This window comes from Mustelus asterias, chromosome 27 (assembly GCF_964213995.1).
Source record: "Mustelus asterias chromosome 27, sMusAst1.hap1.1, whole genome shotgun sequence".
Lineage (NCBI taxonomy): Eukaryota > Metazoa > Chordata > Chondrichthyes > Carcharhiniformes > Triakidae > Mustelus > Mustelus asterias.
In genome coordinates this window covers 14311142-14328747 of record NC_135827.1, presented here as the reverse complement: position 1 = coordinate 14328747, position 17606 = coordinate 14311142, and the positions used below count along the sequence as shown (strand labels likewise).

General features: G+C 46.3%; 1 protein-coding gene across 1 annotated transcript in view; it reads right to left on the bottom strand.

Moving 5' to 3' along the window:
• robo3 (roundabout, axon guidance receptor, homolog 3 (Drosophila)) overlaps positions 1-17606 on the bottom strand; it is a 322494-nt gene that overhangs the window by 17989 nt on the left and 286899 nt on the right. The window contains exons 26-27 of the mRNA XM_078198844.1: positions 9413-9613; positions 297-454 (exon numbers count right to left, since the gene is read on the bottom strand). Coding sequence (XP_078054970.1) covers positions 297-454; positions 9413-9613 — 359 coding nt within the window. The remainder of the gene's footprint in view (positions 1-296; positions 455-9412; positions 9614-17606) is intronic.

The following is a 17606-nucleotide window of genomic DNA, read 5'->3' as shown; positions in this document are numbered from 1 at the left end:
ATTACTGTACCAACACAATCTATACAGTTATAGGTTTCACTGTATTGACCCAATCTGTACAGATGGAACATCACAATACTGCATAATCTGCTCAGTCACAAGATGACTGTGCTGACTCAATCTGTACAGGTGGAATATGACTGTATTGTACAATCTGCTCAGGGACAATCTTACTGTATTGACCGTCTGCACAGGTACAGGTTTTGCTGAAATAACCCAACAATGTTTTCTGATGAACAAATGTGTGTGTGAGTGTTACACCACCTCATGCCTCAGATCCTTGTTCTACCACTTACTTCACTGCGGTCTGCTCCAGTTCCTCTGCTCCGTCCTGCTACATGACCCCGTGACCCTGTTGAACCTCTGGATGATGAACTTCCTGTTGTGGAGCAATTACTTGACATTTGACCCCGCTGCAGGAAGGTGGGTTTACTGTAAGGTATCAAGTCATCTTCTGCAAAAGCAAGTGGAAAAAAAACTAAAGAGTTAATTCATTTGCTGAAAACTACCAATTAGGAAGAGCTTTCACTTGTATGGAGCCATTCACGTTTTAAAACACTTCACAGCCAATAAAGCATACAAAATTTCATGATCATAGAACCTGGCTTAACAATGCAGAGTCCCCTGCTGTGGCAAGTGCAAAACTGAGGTGAAAAACATATGTTTGTGGGTTACTAATGTTAGAAAAAGATGACCACGAAAGGTGAAGGCTCGTTGAAAGAAACAAAATAGCTTCATGAATGACCTTCAGAAAAGGAATCTGACATCCCGCATATACATCCAATTGTCAATTATGTGATTGGCTCTAGATGACCTTAGGACATTGAGGGGATAGCGCTTTGCCAATATTACCCCCCATCTCACAACCAAGTAAATGTATACACAGTCACTTTTTAAAAAATATTGCCAAGGGCAGCAACGCTCCCACAAACAGCAAATGAATTGAACGACCACTCGATTCATCTTTGGTTGTGATGGTTGAAGGAGGACACCCGGGGCAAGATTTTAAGGATGGCACGGTTTCCTACCTGAAGAGTCAGTGGATCACATTCCTGCTGGGGAGGGAATTGCAGCAGTTTTTAAAAATTCATTCAAGGGCTGGGCCAACGTCCATTGCTCATCCCTAACTGCCCTCGGGAAGGTGGTGGTGAGCTGCCTTCTTGAACCGCTGCAGTCCATGTGGTATAGATACATCTACAGTGCTGTTAGGAAGGGAGTTCTAGGATTTTGACCCAGCGACAGTGAAGGAACGGCGATATATTTCCAAGTCAGGATCGTGAGTGGCTTGGAGGGGAACTTCCAGACCTCAAGGATAAGGGCTCAAAGTTAAAAGGGGGCGTCATATGGACAGTCCCCCACTCCCACTTCCCATCCCAAGCCTAAACCCAATTACCTTATGGGTTGCCTCATACCTATGAACTCCTCCCACTAGCCTGAAAATCGAGGTGAGGCAGGAAAAGGCCCTCAAGTGGTCAATAATTGGCCACGCAAGGGCTTCAATTGGGGGAAAGGGCGGGTGGGCAGTCTGAGAGCTCACTCATCCCAGTGTAAAATTGCTGAGGGGTTGGGGTGGGCAGAGACCTAGCGAGAAGCCATCTGACCTGTTTCATGTTCACCCCCTCCTCCACCAACAAACCCACCACCCAGGGAGTATAAAATTTAGGCCCAGATTAATTTATTGATCTGTAAACAATGTTATGGGTGGGGCAACACAGTGGTGCCTCACAGCGCCAGGGACCCGGGTTTGATTCGCGGCTTGGGTCACTGTGCGGAGTCTGCACGTTCTCCCCGTGTCTGCGTGGGTTTCCTCCGGGAGCTCCGGTTTCCTCCCACAGTCCGAAAGATGTGCTGGTTAGGTGGATTGTCCATGCTAAATTCTCCCTCAGTGTACCCGAACAAGCGCCGGAGTGTGGCGACCCAGGGATTTTCACAGTAACTTCATTATCGTAAGCCTACTTGTGACACTAATAAATAAACTTTAAACTTTAACTTGTGTCCTCTGCAAATTGAAATTGTTCTTCATCTCAGGTGATAAAGCCACCACTCGAATGATGGTGTTGGTTGGTCAAGCCAAGGAGCATTGATAATAGACCGGCAGCAAAGGGCACAGTTTCAGCTTGTTGCATGGATATAAAACTGCCACTGTGGATTGGCACTGGCTCCAGAGACTAGTCCACTTTCCATTATGGATCTGAAAACATTGCTGGTTTTTATAAGGTGCAGCTGACACATAACAGCAGTTATATACCAGGGTATGTCCAGAGTGAAGGCATTGAGGGCGAATGAGGAAATGCAATTGTAAAAAGCACAGGTCAGAGGTACAACACTGTGGTGCCAAATCTCTAGCTTGTGCTCCCATCGAACATCGCAGCACATATCATTCACGTGTGGGATTGATGCCTCTATAGTGAGAAGGTTGGATAGGTTGGGCTATCCTCTGCAAAAGGCAGACTCACTGGATAAATGTTCTTTTCCCATCTGTTAAATAAATATATAATGGAAATCCTGTATAAAATTAAGGGATAAACAATGGGGATGATTCTCCCATTCCACTGCGCTCATTTTTTAGTAAGAAGTTTAACAACACCAGGTTAAAGTCCAACAGGTTTATTTGGTAGCAAAAGCCACTTTTGGCTTTTGCTACCAAATAAACCTGTTGGACTTCAACCTGGTGTTGTTAAACTTCTTACTGTGTTTACCCCAGTCCAACGCCGGCATCTCCACCTCATTTTTTAGTGCAGTGGTCTGGGAGATTCCAACGGTTCACAGCCCGCTAGCGTCTCCCAGTGCCGGATTTCCAGCGGCATCAACTCTGCTCCGGAAATCGGCAGGGAGGTGCATACATTATGGTAATTACCATATATTTTAAATCCTATTAGCAGGCCTGGGACTTTAGTATGTTGGGTTGCCATTCTGTCCACTTACTGGAAAATAATGCTGTCATAACACCTGACAGAGAGTGATACAGCAGAACTCACACCAGGAGTTGAAGAAACTTAAGCATCTGATGAACATCTTTATTGAAGTTAGTCCAGCTTCCTCAATGTCAGGAACAGTAACACCTCCCTGCACCATCTGTCACTATCTAGAATCATAGAATCCTACAGTGCAGAAGGAGGCCATTCAGCCCATCGAGCCTGCACGACCATAATCCCACCCAGGCCCCATCTCCATAATCCCAGGCATTTACCCTAGCTAGTCCCCTGACACTAAGGGGCAATTTAGCACAGCCAATCCACCTAACCCGCACATCTTTGGACTGTGGGAGGAAACCGGAGCACCCGGAGGAAACCCACGCAGACACGGGGAGAATGTGCAAACTCCACACAGACAGTGACCCAAGCCGGGGATTGAACCCGGGTCCCTGTGAGGCAGCAGTGCTAACAACTGTGTCACCGTGCCGTCCATAAAAGGGTGAGTTAGGGTGAGTCTCTATCTGTATCTCAACTGATGATAATCCACCGTCCTCACGCTGTCAGCACAGTAATTCTTCTCAATCAGCACCCTCTGACGCTGACTGTAGCTCTCCTGATATCAATCCAGGTCTCTCACACTCAGGAGCTCTGTAACTGTACGCCCAGCCTGTACTCTGTGTTAGCTTACTGACAGACCGGCTCACTGACAATGTTGAGCTCGGTAACTCTGCCAGCCAGCATGTTACTGATGACATCCCTACTGACGTTAATAAGATCTCCTGCGCTGTCAGGTGCCACTGTGGGCATTTATTACTTAAAACTTTCCCATTTAAAGAGAGGGTGAGGTGCACTGGGATGTCAGAGAACAGCCTGGAGAGTGGAACAGCACGGAGTCTGTCACTGGCGCAGATGGAGAGAACAAATAATTGATGTGCCAGTAACAATGAAATGGAATTCAGGAACACTCGCTGTGTCTGTTTTTCTGTTTCATTAACAAAGTGTGTACTTGAATACGAGATTTGCCCGAGTCTAACATTCCATTGCCTTTCTGTCTCAGCACTATTCATAATTCCGCAGAAGTTTCATATACATAAAGAACTCAAACTAACATCAGCGCAGGGTTTGAAATAATGCAATCAATTAACTCCAGCTCTGATGGAATGTCACACCATGGTTACGGCACTTTCCACACAGCAGCTAATTTGAGATTTCCACTGAAGTTTAATGCTGACCCAATCAATCTGCTGTAAGCACCTCAGGCCCACTGTGCCAAGTATCGGAAAATTGTTGGAAAGGAACTAATTGGACCTCAACCTTGTTAAAAAAAAGTGGCCATCTTGATTATGATTTATTCTCCCATCTAGAATAAAAGGTTATGAATTGCAAAATTTTATAGCAATTGGTTTTCATTCCACTACAAATAAATTTAAGGGGGCGGGTGTCATCTCCTGCGCGGCATGATGGGTTGAAGTGATTTCAAAGAGGCCAGTGCTGCTGGAGGGGCCCATCTGGTTAGGGTGAGTCTCAATAGTGTACGGATAAACGGAACTTCAGCCATCAAAGGGCGTCACAATAGGGGTGGCACGGTAGCAAGCACTGCTGCCTCACAGCGCCAGGGACCCGGGTTCAATTCCGGCTTCGGGTGATTGCCTGTGTGGAGTTTGCATGTTCTCCCCGCGTCTGCGTGGGTTTCTTCCGGGTGTTCTGGTTTCCTCCCACACTCCAAAGATGTGCAGGTTAGGTGGGTTGGTAATGGTAAATTGCCCCTTAGTGGCAGGGGGATTAGCAGGGTAAATACGTGGGGTTACAGGAATAGGGCCTGGGTGGGATTGTTGCTGGTGCAGACTCGATGGGCCGAATGGCCTCTTCTGCACTGTAGGGATTCTATGACACGTGTGTTAGAACAGAGGAACAGGAGTAAGCCATTCAGCCCCTCATCCTTTCTCTGCCATTCAACTAGATCATGGCTGTTCTGTATCTCAATTCTATTTACCCTTCTTAGTTCTGTACCACTTGACATTTTTTAAGGAAAATCCATCACTTTTGGCCTTAAAAGCCCCAACTGGAGAAAATTCCAGATTTCAACCACGTGTGACGATGCTCTGTAATTTCCCTTCTAAATGGCCTCAATAACATTAAACTAAAGGGTGGCACAGTGATTAGCACTGCTGCCTCATAGCGCCAGGGACCCGGGTTCAATTCCGGCCTTGGGTCACTGCCTGTGTGGAGTTTGCATGTTCTCCCTGTGTCTGCGTGGGTTTCCTCCGGTTCCTCCCACAGTCCAAAGATGTGCAGGTTAGGTGGATTGGCAATGCTAAATTACTCCTTAGTGTCCCACGATGTGTAGGTTAGATGGGGTAGCTGTGGTAACTGTGTGAGGTTACGGGGATAGGGTGGGGAAAGGGCTTGGGTAAGATACTCTGTCAGATGTAGACTCGATGGGCTGAATGGTCTCCTTCTGCACTGCAGGGATTCTATGATAAAGATTTAAATGATTGGTTCTTCCAACAGAAGAAATGGTTTCTCTGTTAGCTATTCCTTGGTGTGTATTAATCACATTGACTTCCTCCATTGGACCATCCCTCAGTCTACTCTCAAGGAAAAATAAGCCAGGTTTATGTAATTTATACTGAATAATCCCAGAAGCCTGGCATCATTTGGGGTATCAAAGCATTCCTCAAACATGATGATGATCAATGACTGGGGTTGGGGGTTGGGAGAACGCTGCCTGCGGACAGCAGCAGGCCAGAATCAAAGAGGGCTGATGGGATTAATCAATTATTGCTCACTTATCAGAGATCATGGAGTATTTATTTCGTAATTCTCCTCAGCAATGAATGAGTGGTCTATGAAAGGTTTGATTGCGTGCTGCTTCTAGAAAGGAGGGGCTTGATACATGCTTTTCACATTGAACTGTACACAACACCCAACCTTGAAGTGTCCATTTCAGTAGATCACCAAGGATTATTAAATGAAAAGGAAAGACAAGCAATTATACAACCTGCATCTCAAAGAAGTTTACAGCAAATTAAGTGAAGCCAGCGTGGTCATGTAGGGAATCATAGAATCCCGACAGTGCAGAAGAAGTCACGCAAAACCAGGTTAAAGTCCAACAGGTATATTTGGAATCATAAGCTTTCGGAGCGCTGTTCCTTCATCAGGTGAGTTTCACCTGATGAAGGAGTAGCACTCTGAAGGCTTGTGATTCCAAATAAACCAGTTGGACTTTAACCTAGTGTTGAGAGAGTTTTTACTGTGCCCACCCCAGTCCAACGCCAGCATCTCCACCTTACAGTGCAGAAGGAGGCCATTTGGCCTAACAAGTCTGCACCAACTCTCTGACAGAGCATCTTACCCAGGTCCACCCCCTGCCCTAGCTGAGTAACCCCACACATTTATCATGCTAATTTCCCTAACCTATACAGTTTTGGACACTAAGGGGCAATTTAGTATGGCCAATCTACCTAACCTGTACATTTTTGGAATGTGGGAGGAAACCAGAGGAAACCCACGCAGAACACGGGGTGAACGTGCAAACTCCACACAGACAGTCACCCAAGGCCAGAATTAAACCCAGGTCCCTGGCACTGTGAGGCAGCAGTGCTAACCACTGTATCACACCATGGTGATACATAAGGTTCCACAAAAGGCAATCAGATAATCACCAGATTTTGTTTGTGTGGCGTAAGAATAACCTTTGGCCGAGATACTGGGCAAATCTGCTGTCCCTTGGACGAGAGCCATTGGTCCCTTTGTGGAGAGCAGCTGGGGCCTCAGTTTAAAGTCTCGGCTGAATGGTCAGCATGGTGGCACAGTGGTTAGCACTGCTACCTCACGGTACCAGGGACCCAGGTTCAATTATGGCCTCAGGTCACTGTCTCTGTAAGGTTTGCACATTCTCCCTGTGTCTGCGTGGGTGGCACGGTAGCCACAGTGGTTAGCACTGCTGCTTCACAGTTCCAGAAGCCTGGGTTCGATTCCCAGCTTGGGTCACTGTCTGTGTGGAGTTTGCACATTCTCCTTGTGTCTGCGTGGGTTTCCTCCGGGTGTTCTGGTTTCCTCCCACAGTAAGAAGTCTCACAACACCAGGTTAAAGTCCACTTTAACCTGGCGTTGTGAGACTTCTTACTGTGTTTACCCCAGTCCAACGCTGGCATCTCCACATCATCCTCCCACAGTCCAAAGATGTGCGGGTTAGGTTGATTGGCCATGCTAAAATTGCCCCTTAGTGTCCTTAGATGCGTAGGTTAGAGGGATTAGCGAGTAAATGTGTAGGGATATGGGGGTAGGGACTGGGTGGGATTGTGGTCGGTGCAGACTCGATGGGCCAGATGGGGTTTCTGTGATTCCGGGTGCTCTGGTTTCCTCCCACAGTCCAAGGATGTGCGGGTTAGGTTGATTGGCCATGCTGAATTGACCCTAGTGTCAAGGGATTAGCAAGGTAAACGTATGGGGTTATGGGAATAGGGCCTGGGTGGTATTGTGGTCAGTGCAGATGTGCTGAATGGCCTCCTTCTGCACTGTGATTCTATGAAAGCTGGCACTTCCAACTCCCTTAATAGATTTTGTGCTCAAGCCTCTGGAGAGGACATGACTTCACGGCCTTCAGACTCAGATGCACAAGAGCTATGAGTGTGCTCCAGCCGACAACTCACAACACAGCGAGTGACTAGCCACCTCACACCTCAGATAATGACACCGCAATACAACAACTATCAGGCCGCTCCTCAGACATGGCCACCCACATGTCAGAAGGTACCTAAAGTATCTGTACAATCAACAATGATCGTTTTAAAAAGAAAACCTGTGCTTTGCTGTTCTAATTACAAAAGGCAGATGTGCAAGGAATGGAAAGGAACCCTAAACAGTGGCAGAGGGACTTATTGTCCTGATATGCATGTACATTCTTGAATAAAGAGATAAACACTTTGTCCCCCCAGTGTATTTCTGGAGCTGCTGATTGCTGGGGTTCTGGCCACACTCATTTTTTTAAGTCAATGTCAGCTACATAGCTGGAAGACGAGATATGGTCACTATTGAGCTTGGTTTTACCCTCACTAGGTATCCAGGAAGGTGCTCTTTCTAAGCCCTTCCAGTGATTCTTATTAGGCAAGGGGATCAAAGGTTATTGAGGATAGATGGAAATGAGGAATGACAAACACAAACAGATCAGCCATGATCTTATTGAATGGTGCAGCTGCTTTGAGGGGCCAAATGGCCCACTTCTGCTCCTATTTCATTGATAAGCAATCAGGATTGGGAGCATCTGGATGAAGATTTCCCTTCCGAGGCCAGAGGTGCTAAGGTCAATTTGAGCACTTGCTCAACACAGAACAAAGGTCAAATCTGGCTTTCCAGGAAGCGTCTCTATGAGCTAAGCTATAGGGGAGTAGCTTAACTGGAAAATAGAGCAATTTTGCCTGCTTGGATAGCTGGTGAGAAATCCCTCATGTCCTGAAGATGGATTGGCATCACAAGGATATGGATTTCCCGAGGAACAAGACTATTTACTTGTCACCATCCAAACTGTGCAGAGAATTGGATCAGTTCTAGACTGAGATGGACAGGCACCAATTAAAGCAAGTCATGATCACTTCGAGAAACTGGAAACTAATTTTCCGGATTTTCTTCACCCTAATTGAGCTTGGGTGTTTGATCGGGATTTGTGCCCAAGATAGACAATCCAAGAGAGGATTCCAGTGGGTGGCATGGTGGCACAGTGGTTAGCACCGCTGTCTCACAGCAGCAGGGACCCAGGGTCTCTGTGAGGAGTTTGCACATTCTCCCCGTGTCTCCGTGGGTTTCCTCCGGGTGCTCCGGTTTCCTCCCTGAGTCCGAAAGATGTGCTGGTTAGATGCATTGGCCATGCTAAATTCTCCCTCAATTTATCCGAAGAGATGTCAGAGTGTGGCGACTAGGGGATTTTCACAGTAATTTCATTGCAGTGTTAATGTAAGCCACTTTTGACAGTAATAAATTAACTTTCCGAAACTACATGAGATCGAAGAGGTTAGAGAAGCATCATAACTATATGGGACAGGCTAGTTGGACTATTTCGTAGAATCGCAGAATCTGTACAGAAGGAGGTTATTCGGCCCATTGAACCTGCACTGACAACAATCCCACCCAGGCCCTGTCCCCATGAAGCCATTTATTTACCCTGCTAATCCCCCTTACACTAAGGGACGATTTATCACGGCCAATCAACCTAACCCGCACGTCTTTGGACTGGGAGGAAACCCACGCAGACACGGAGAGAATGTGCAAACTCCACACAATCACCTGAGGCTGGAATTGATCCTGGGTCCCTGGCGCTGTGAGGCAGCAGTGCCAACCACTGTGCCACCGTGCCACCCATTTGTACTCTCCCTGTCTGATTTTTGAAGTTAAGCAAGCTTCATTTCTGGAGAGCCTGGCAGACTTGCTATAACGACAGCTCTGTTATTTGTCCAGTAAAATTGACCTCCTTCACTATCCTAAGTATTTATTCCTCTCACCATTTTTGTGTCGTGATGAAGCTGCTCTGTTGTGAGAATGCGCACTCTCTGTTCGCTGATCGGCTGACTGCCTCCTTTCTACGGATGAAGAACTGCCGTCATGGTCCAGCGAGGTCAGGCTGCTCTCCAATCCACTGGGCTGCAGGTAAGGTGTCTCCACAACTCCATCAGCTGGGGGAGGTTCAGGTGGTGGTGGCAGGTCTGTCCAAGGCAGAGATAGAGTGAGTCAAAAAAGCTGGCTAAGTCAGCGTCCTTACAGCACCCTTGGGCCAGAGAGAGAGAGGCGATACATCAGGTAGGATCCCTGATTCCTAACTGGTGACCCTTGTCAGAGAGTGTGCATATATCAACACTATGGTGTATTGCACTGAACACATGTTCAGCCACAGGCAGCCATTGTTGAACTAACTTCATTTTCACTCCCCCAACAGAGAGGGCAGCAGGGAGGGCAAAATAGCAAAAATGCGCAAGATATTGAAATATACCACTCCCTTCCCTCTTAAAAAACACCTTAAAATATAAAATATTACATGTGGATAAGTTCCAATAATACAATATGACTAACACAACATCAACAATTCCTAAAAGTTTACCAGGTTGGATGAATATTTGTTTTTACAATAATCTGAGCCAAAACATTTATGACTGATATTGCCAGAATAATTTAGAAGTAAATTAACGTTTTTCCTTAACACTAGTATGTATTCAACAAAAATTTCATCATTTGACAAGAAGTAATGAAATAGACAACTTTTCTCTTCTTCCTTTCTACATACTTTCCATTAACCTATCTGGCTTCTTTCTATTTCAAAAAGTTCAAATTCTTGACAACCCATATAGTGGTCAGTAAATACTGAGGCTGGGGTCGAGCTGGGGGCCAGGGCAAGGCTAGCTAAGAAGAGGAGCACTCTGGAGGAGGAGGACCTGACTGGGCCTGGAGGTCTGGAGTGCATCTGCTTTAATGCGAGGAGTGTAACGGGTAAAACAGACGAACTTAGGGCCTTAATGCTTGTGCGGAATTTGGATGTGGTTGCGGTGACGGAAACTTGGTTAAAAGGACAGGACTGGCAGCTGAATATTCCGGGGTATAAGTGTTTTAGGCGAGACAGAGGAGGGGCTAAAAAAGGTGGGGGAGTAGCGATATTAGTTAAGGAGCATATTACCGCGGTGCAGAGGGTAGACAACTTAGAGGGGTCATGTACTGAGTCGCTGTGGGTGGAACTCAGAAACAGGAAGGATGCGGTCACTATGCTGGGGGTGTACTACAGACCACCCAACAGCCCACGGGAAGTGGAGGAAAGGATATGTCAGGAGATTCTGGATAGGTGCAGAAAACATAGGGTTGTTGTAGTGGGGGACTTTAATTTCCCTGGCACAGACTGGAAAGTGCTTAGAGCTGGGGGACCGGACGGGGAGGAATTTGTAAAATGCATACTGGAAGGTTCTTTGGAACAGTATGTAGATAGCCTGACTAGAGAGGGGGCTATACTGGACCTAGTTCTGGGAAATGAGCCCGGTCAGGTCGTCAAAGTTTCGGTAGGGGAACATGTGGCAAATAGTGACCACAACTCTGTTAACTTTAGGATAGTAATGGACAAGGATGAGTGCTGTCCTACGGGCAGGGTGCTAAATTGGGGGAAGGCTGACTATAGCCGGATTAGGCAGGAATTGGTGGATGTTGATTGGGAGAGGATGTTTGAGGGTAAGTCCGCGTCTGGCATGTGGGAGTCTTTTAAGGAACTATTGATAAGGCTGCAGGATAGGCATGTGCCTGTAAAAAGGAAAGATAGGAAAGGTAGGATTCGAGAGCCGTGGATAACCAGGGAAATTGAGGATCTGATTAAAATGAAAAGGGAGGCGTACGTTAAGTCCAGGCAACTGAAAACAGATGGAGCTCTGGAGGAATACAGAGAGAGTAGGAAAGATCTCAAACGGGGAGTTAGAAGGGCAAAAAGAGGTCACGAGATGTTCTTGGCAGGCAGGATTAAGGAGAATCCTAAGGCATTCTATTCATACGTTAGGAACAAAAGAGTTGTCAGGGAGAAAATCGGACCTCTCAGGGACAAAGGAGGGGAATTATGCTTAGAACCCAAGGGAATAGGGGAGATCCTAAATGAATACTTTGCATCGGTATTCACGAAGGAGAGGGGCGTGTTAACCGGGAATGTCTCGGAGGGAGGTGTTGACCCGTTAGAGAAAATCTCCATTACAAGAGAGGAAGTGTTAGGTTTTTTAGGGAACATTAAAACTGACAAAGCCCCAGGGCCTGATGGCATCTATCCTCGACTGCTCAGGGAGACGAGAGGTGAAATTGCTGGCCCTCTGACGGAAATCTTTGTCGCTTCTTTGGACACGGGTGAGGTCCCTGAGGATTGGAGGATAGCGAATGTGGTCCCGTTGTTTAAGAAGGGTAGCAGGGATAACCCAGGAAATTATAGGCCGGTGAGCTTGACGTCCGTGGTCGGGAAGTTGTTGGAGAGGATTCTTAGAGACAGGATGTATGTGCATTTAGAACGGAACAATCTCATTAGTGACAGACAGCATGGTTTTGTAAGAGGGAGGTCGTGCCTTACAAATTTGGTGGAGTTTTTTGAGGAAGTAACAAAAACGGTTGATGAAGGAAGGGCCGTGGATGTCGTCTATATGGATTTCAGTAAGGCATTTGACAAAGTCCCACATGGCAGGTTGGTTAAGAAGGTTAAGGCTCATGGGATACAAGGAGAAGTGGCTAGATGGGTGGAGAACTGGCTTGGCCATAGGAGACAGAGGGTAGTGGTCGAAGGGTCTTTTTCCGGCTGGAGGTCTGTGACCAGTGGTGTTCCGCAGGGCTCTGTACTAGGACCTCTGCTATTTGTGATATATATAAATGATTTGGAAGAAGGTGTAACTGGTGTAATCAGCAAGTTTGCGGATGACACGAAGATGGCTGGAATTGCGGATAGCGAAGAGCATTGTCGGGCAATACAGCAGGATATAGATAGGCTGGAAAATTGGGCGGAGAGGTGGCAGATGGAATTTAATCCGGATAAATGCGAAGTGATGCATTTTGGAAGAAATAATGAAGGGAGGAGTTATACAATAAATGGCAGAGTCATCAGGAGTATAGAAACACAGAGGGACCTAGGTGTGCAAGTCCACAAATCCTTGAAGGTGGCAACACATGTGGAGAAGGTGGTGAAGAAGGCATATGGTATGCTTGCCTTTATAGGACGGGGTATAGAGTATAAAAGCTGGAGTCTGATGTTGCAGCTGTATAGAACGCTGGTTAGGCCACATTTGGAGTACTGCGTCCAGTTCTGGTCGCCGCACTACCAGAAGGACGTGGAGGCATTGGAGAGAGTGCAGAGAAGGTTTACCAGGATGTTGCCTGGTATGGAGGGTCTTAGCTATGAGGAGAGATTGGGTAAACTGGGGTTGTTCTCCCTGGAAAGACGGAGAATGAGGGGAGATCTAATAGAGGTATACAAGATTATGAGGGGTATAGATAGGGTGAACAGTGGGAAGCTTTTTCCCAGGTCGGAGGTGACGATCACGAGGGGTCACGGGCTCAAGCTGAGAGGGGCGAAGTATAACTCAGACATCAGAGGGACGTTTTTTACACAGAGGGTGGTGGGGGCCTGGAATGCGCTGCCAAGTAGGGTGGTGGAGGCAGGCACGCTGACATCGTTTAAGACTTAGGGGGCACGGTAGCACAGTGGTTAGCACTGCTGCTTCACAGCTCCAGGGTCCCGGGTTCGATTCCCGGCTCGGGTCACTGTCTGTGTGGAGTTTGCACATTCTCCTCGTGTCTGCGTGGGTTTCCTCCGGGTGCTCCGGTTTCCTCCCACAGTCCAAAGATGTGCGGGTTAGGTTGATTGGCCAGGTTAAAAATTGCCCCTTAGAGTCCTGAGATGCGTAGGTTAGAGGGATTAGTGGGTAAATATGTGGGGGTAGGGCCTGGGTGGGATTGTGGTCGGTGCAGACTCGATGGGCCGAATGGCCTCCTTCTGCACTGTAGGGTTTCTATGATTTCTATGATTACCTGGATCGTCACATGAGCAGCCTGGGAATGGAGGGATACAAACGATTGGTCTAGTTGGACCAAGGAGCGGCACAGGCTTGGAGGGCCGAAGGGCCTGTTTCCTGTGCTGTACTGTTCTTTGTTCTTTGTATTGCAAACCAACTTCTCAAAATCTGAATAGCATTGGCACTTGTGCCCTCCTTTCTTGGGCATGGATAGTCTCAACGTTTATCAACTTGCTATTACTTTCGACCAAAACAAGGTGACATTTTTCCCTTCCACTGCAACAAAGTTGACAATAGTTTTCTTGTGAGAATGAAATAAACTTTGGATCATTTCTCATTCTGAGACACACTTCAAAACTTGTCACCTGCCAACTCTTCAATATCTCTATCCACCTTTGGATACCAAAGGTCGTTTCTTGCTCCCATTTTCATACAGACCACCCCTTTGTTGCACTTGATGAAATTCCTCTAAAAATCTCTGAACCTCGGTGGAATGATGACTCAACCTGCTTGGGAAACAGCCTTGATCTACGTTGAGTTTATTTCAATGGGTCAAATACGCCTGCAATTTATCATCATCGCACACGCCACTCATTCCGTAATTGAGCACTTTACTGAGCAGCACATCCTTGTGAGTTTCTTCATTAATTTATCTGGCAGACACTGTCATTTGTGTGTGTAAAGTAATTCACGGGAAACACTGTGATTAAAAATGAATCCGCCTTTGTGGGATATCTCAAAACAACGTCCATATTTGCACAATCTGCTGAATTGCAGCATTTAATACCATAGTGATGGCTAATTTTATCATTTGGTCCTCCTTAGTTAAAGGCCATTTTAAGTTCTCTTAGCACTATGGCAATATCAGACATAATCGTATTGTAACTAACATTTCCCAGTTTTAATGTATTATCTTAAACCAATTCCTTTCCATCAAGGATACTTAGTTCCCTTCTTTGAACACCATTGGCAAGTAATAAGGTCCTCCTCCCTTTCAGCTACCACGTCCTACAAAGGCATCGGCACAATGGACTTCCATTGGATTGGTCCGGGCAAGTCTATTCTGGGCAAGGTACTACAGTGTTTCACCATTGCCTTCTGCAGTATGAATTATAGAATCCCTACAGTGCAGAAAGAGGCCATTCGGCCCATTGAGCCAACAACAATCCCATCCAAGCCCTATCCCCATAACCCCAGATTTACCCTGCTAATCTCCCTGACACTAAGGGGCCAATCAACCCGCACATCTTTGGAGTGGGGGAAGCACCCACAGGAAACCCACACAGGCATGGGGAGAATGTGCAAACTCCACACAGACAGTGACCCAAGGCCCGAATTGAACTCTGGTCCCTGGCGCTGTGAGGCAGCAGTGCTAACCACTGTGCCACCATGCCGCCCGGGAAACTCTCCTGCTTTTACCACCTGCCATCAGGCATATTGGAAGAATTCATAGGCTGATAATCAACTTGATTGGCCACAGTATGAATATGCCTTCTGCAGTCATCAAATCCTGAAGTGGGACTTCAAACTGGAGTTTCTAGCCCAGAGGTAGAAATGCTATCACTTCACCACAAGACTCCAGTGATAGAAGAAATCATTGTATTTCAATCTAATATTAACTCCACCTCATGCTGTTATTGGAATATCTAGTCTGTTTCACATCAGTTCTGCGTAAGGGAAAGGGACTCAGGGATTTCATTGCTGAAGTTGTATCAATGGTGAAAGTAAGCTGTGAATCGCTGCCTTTCATTTTTATTGTGGGCGCTAGAACTACATATTCAATCCCATTACTCTGATCTTTTAATCTTGCTCTCCGACTGAGTCCAACTATTGATGTTCCTGCCTGACAACATCGACTTTTGTTTCCAGTTCTATCATATGCAGATTCAAGGATTTACAGATTGCTAAACTAGCTTTACATCAACCATGACCTCAACCAGATACGTGGCTGCGACCTGGAGCATTATAGGGGCGGCACGGTGGCACAGTGGTTAGCACTGCTGCCTCACAGTGCCAGGGCCCTAGGTTCGATTCCCGGTTTGGGTCACTTACTGTGGGGAGTTTGCAAGTTCTCCCCGTGTCTGCGTGGGTTTCCTCCGCGTGCTCCGGTTTCTTCCTACAGTCCAAAGATGTGTGGGTTAGGTGAATTGACCATGCTACATTGCCCCTTAGTGTCGGGGGACTATATAGGGTGAATGCATGGGGTAATGGGGATAGGACCTGGGTGGGATTGTGGTCGGTGTAGACTCGATGGGCCGAATGGCCTCCTTCTGCACTGCAGGATTCTATAATTCTATGATAATTTCCTCTACTCCCAACATGCCATCTGGATATGACCGACTCTTCCACGTTGACTGGAAAATGGGGCTTTTAAATAGTTGGCTACAAATCTGTAGACCAAGTTGGTAGCATCTGTTGCTTAACACAATCGATCTAAGTTATAAGATCATAAGATATAACTTCTTATGTGACCCATAAGGTTCCACAAAGACAAAGGGCAGGATTTTCTGGCCGCGCTCGCCCCAAGGCCGGAAAATCCCACCCGAGGTCAACGGACCTTTGCATGGTCCGCCCCTCCACCCGCTACGATTCCCATGGCGAGCGGGACAGGAAAATTCCACCCATAGGTTGGAATTCTCTCATGTTGTACACCCTGCTACCATTGCCAGTGAGAATGGAGAATTTGGCGCTCAGCTAAATCTCCGTTCACAGCAGCGGGACCGGAGAATCTTAGCTGCGGGTGAGGTCTGAGAATTCTGGCCAAAAACTTGGGTGCCTGTGGCATTTGGACACATTTTAGGAATTGGAGCTGATGCCTGCTCAGTGATTTAAATGAAATTACACAACCTGATTTCATTCAGGTGTTTGATTACAAATGGGGGCTTTTAATTGGCCTCATCACATGCCTCCTTCCACAATAGCTTATTGCCTTTGTTAAAAAGCTTGGCCTGGATTGTGTTGTTCTTTAGGCCTCCTATGGACCTGGCTCACAGGTCAATTTCTATGCTTACGTCACACCCACAGTGACGAGAGTTTATTTTGTTCGAGAATGTAATCTGCAATAATCTCACTTGGCAAGTGTTACCTTTCATGAAATGCAACTCTCAGTGTAATCTCATTCTTAGTTGTGCCATCGGAGCCCAGAATGTGATTAATTTCTGCATATTCCATTGAACAAGGGTCTTGCGGTCAATATTGGATAAAAACGTCAAAAGAATTTGTCTCCATCATGGTGAAGAAAACATTGACTATATCCACATCTCCTCATACAGCCATATGTGTAACTTTTGTTTGTGATTATACCAGCACCCTTTATTAGGTTGTATTCCCTCATTGACCACAAATAGACCTTCAGTGTCATTTTTTCAATTTTGTAATGTTCTGACTCACTGCCATGTACTTGGAGTAATCTTTCACATTGTTCAAACTTCCCCAAAATCAACTTTAGAAGTTTCAAAAATACATCACAATATTCTTCGGTTGTTAATTTCTCAAACGAAATATTTAAGAAAATTCCATCCCATTCTTGTCACCATCTTTCTGTTGTGTATCACACTGAATAAGACTGTTTCATGCTCAACTGCAGGTAGACATTACTGAACTGACTTTATTTACACCTGTCCCATAGAAAGGGCAGCAGAAAGGGCAATGATCATCTCCAACAAGGGAGAATTTAACCCTCACCCCTGACATTCAATGGCATTATTATCACCGAATCCCCTAATATCAACATCCTGGGGGGGGAGTGGTTTAATATTGATCAGTAACTGAACTGGACCAGCCATATAAATAAAACCAAAATACTGCAAATGCTGGAACCTGAAACAAAAACAGAAAGCGCTGAAAGATCTCAGTAGGTCAGACAGCATCTGTGGAGAGAGAATAGAGCTAATGTTTTGAGTCTGGATGGTCATTGGGAAATGTTGGCTCTATTCTCTCTCCACAGATGCTGTCAGACCTGCTGAAATTTTTCAGCATTTTCTGTTTCTGTAGCCATATAAATATTGTGGCTAAAAGAGCGGTTCAGAAGCTGGGAATTCCTTGGCGAGTAACTATCTGATTTCCCAAAGCCTGTTCATCATCTACAAGGGACAAGTCAAGAGTGTGATGGAATAATCTCTGGAAGAGTGCAGCTTCAACAACACTCAGGAAGCTCAATACCATCCAGGATAGAGCAGCCCGACTGATT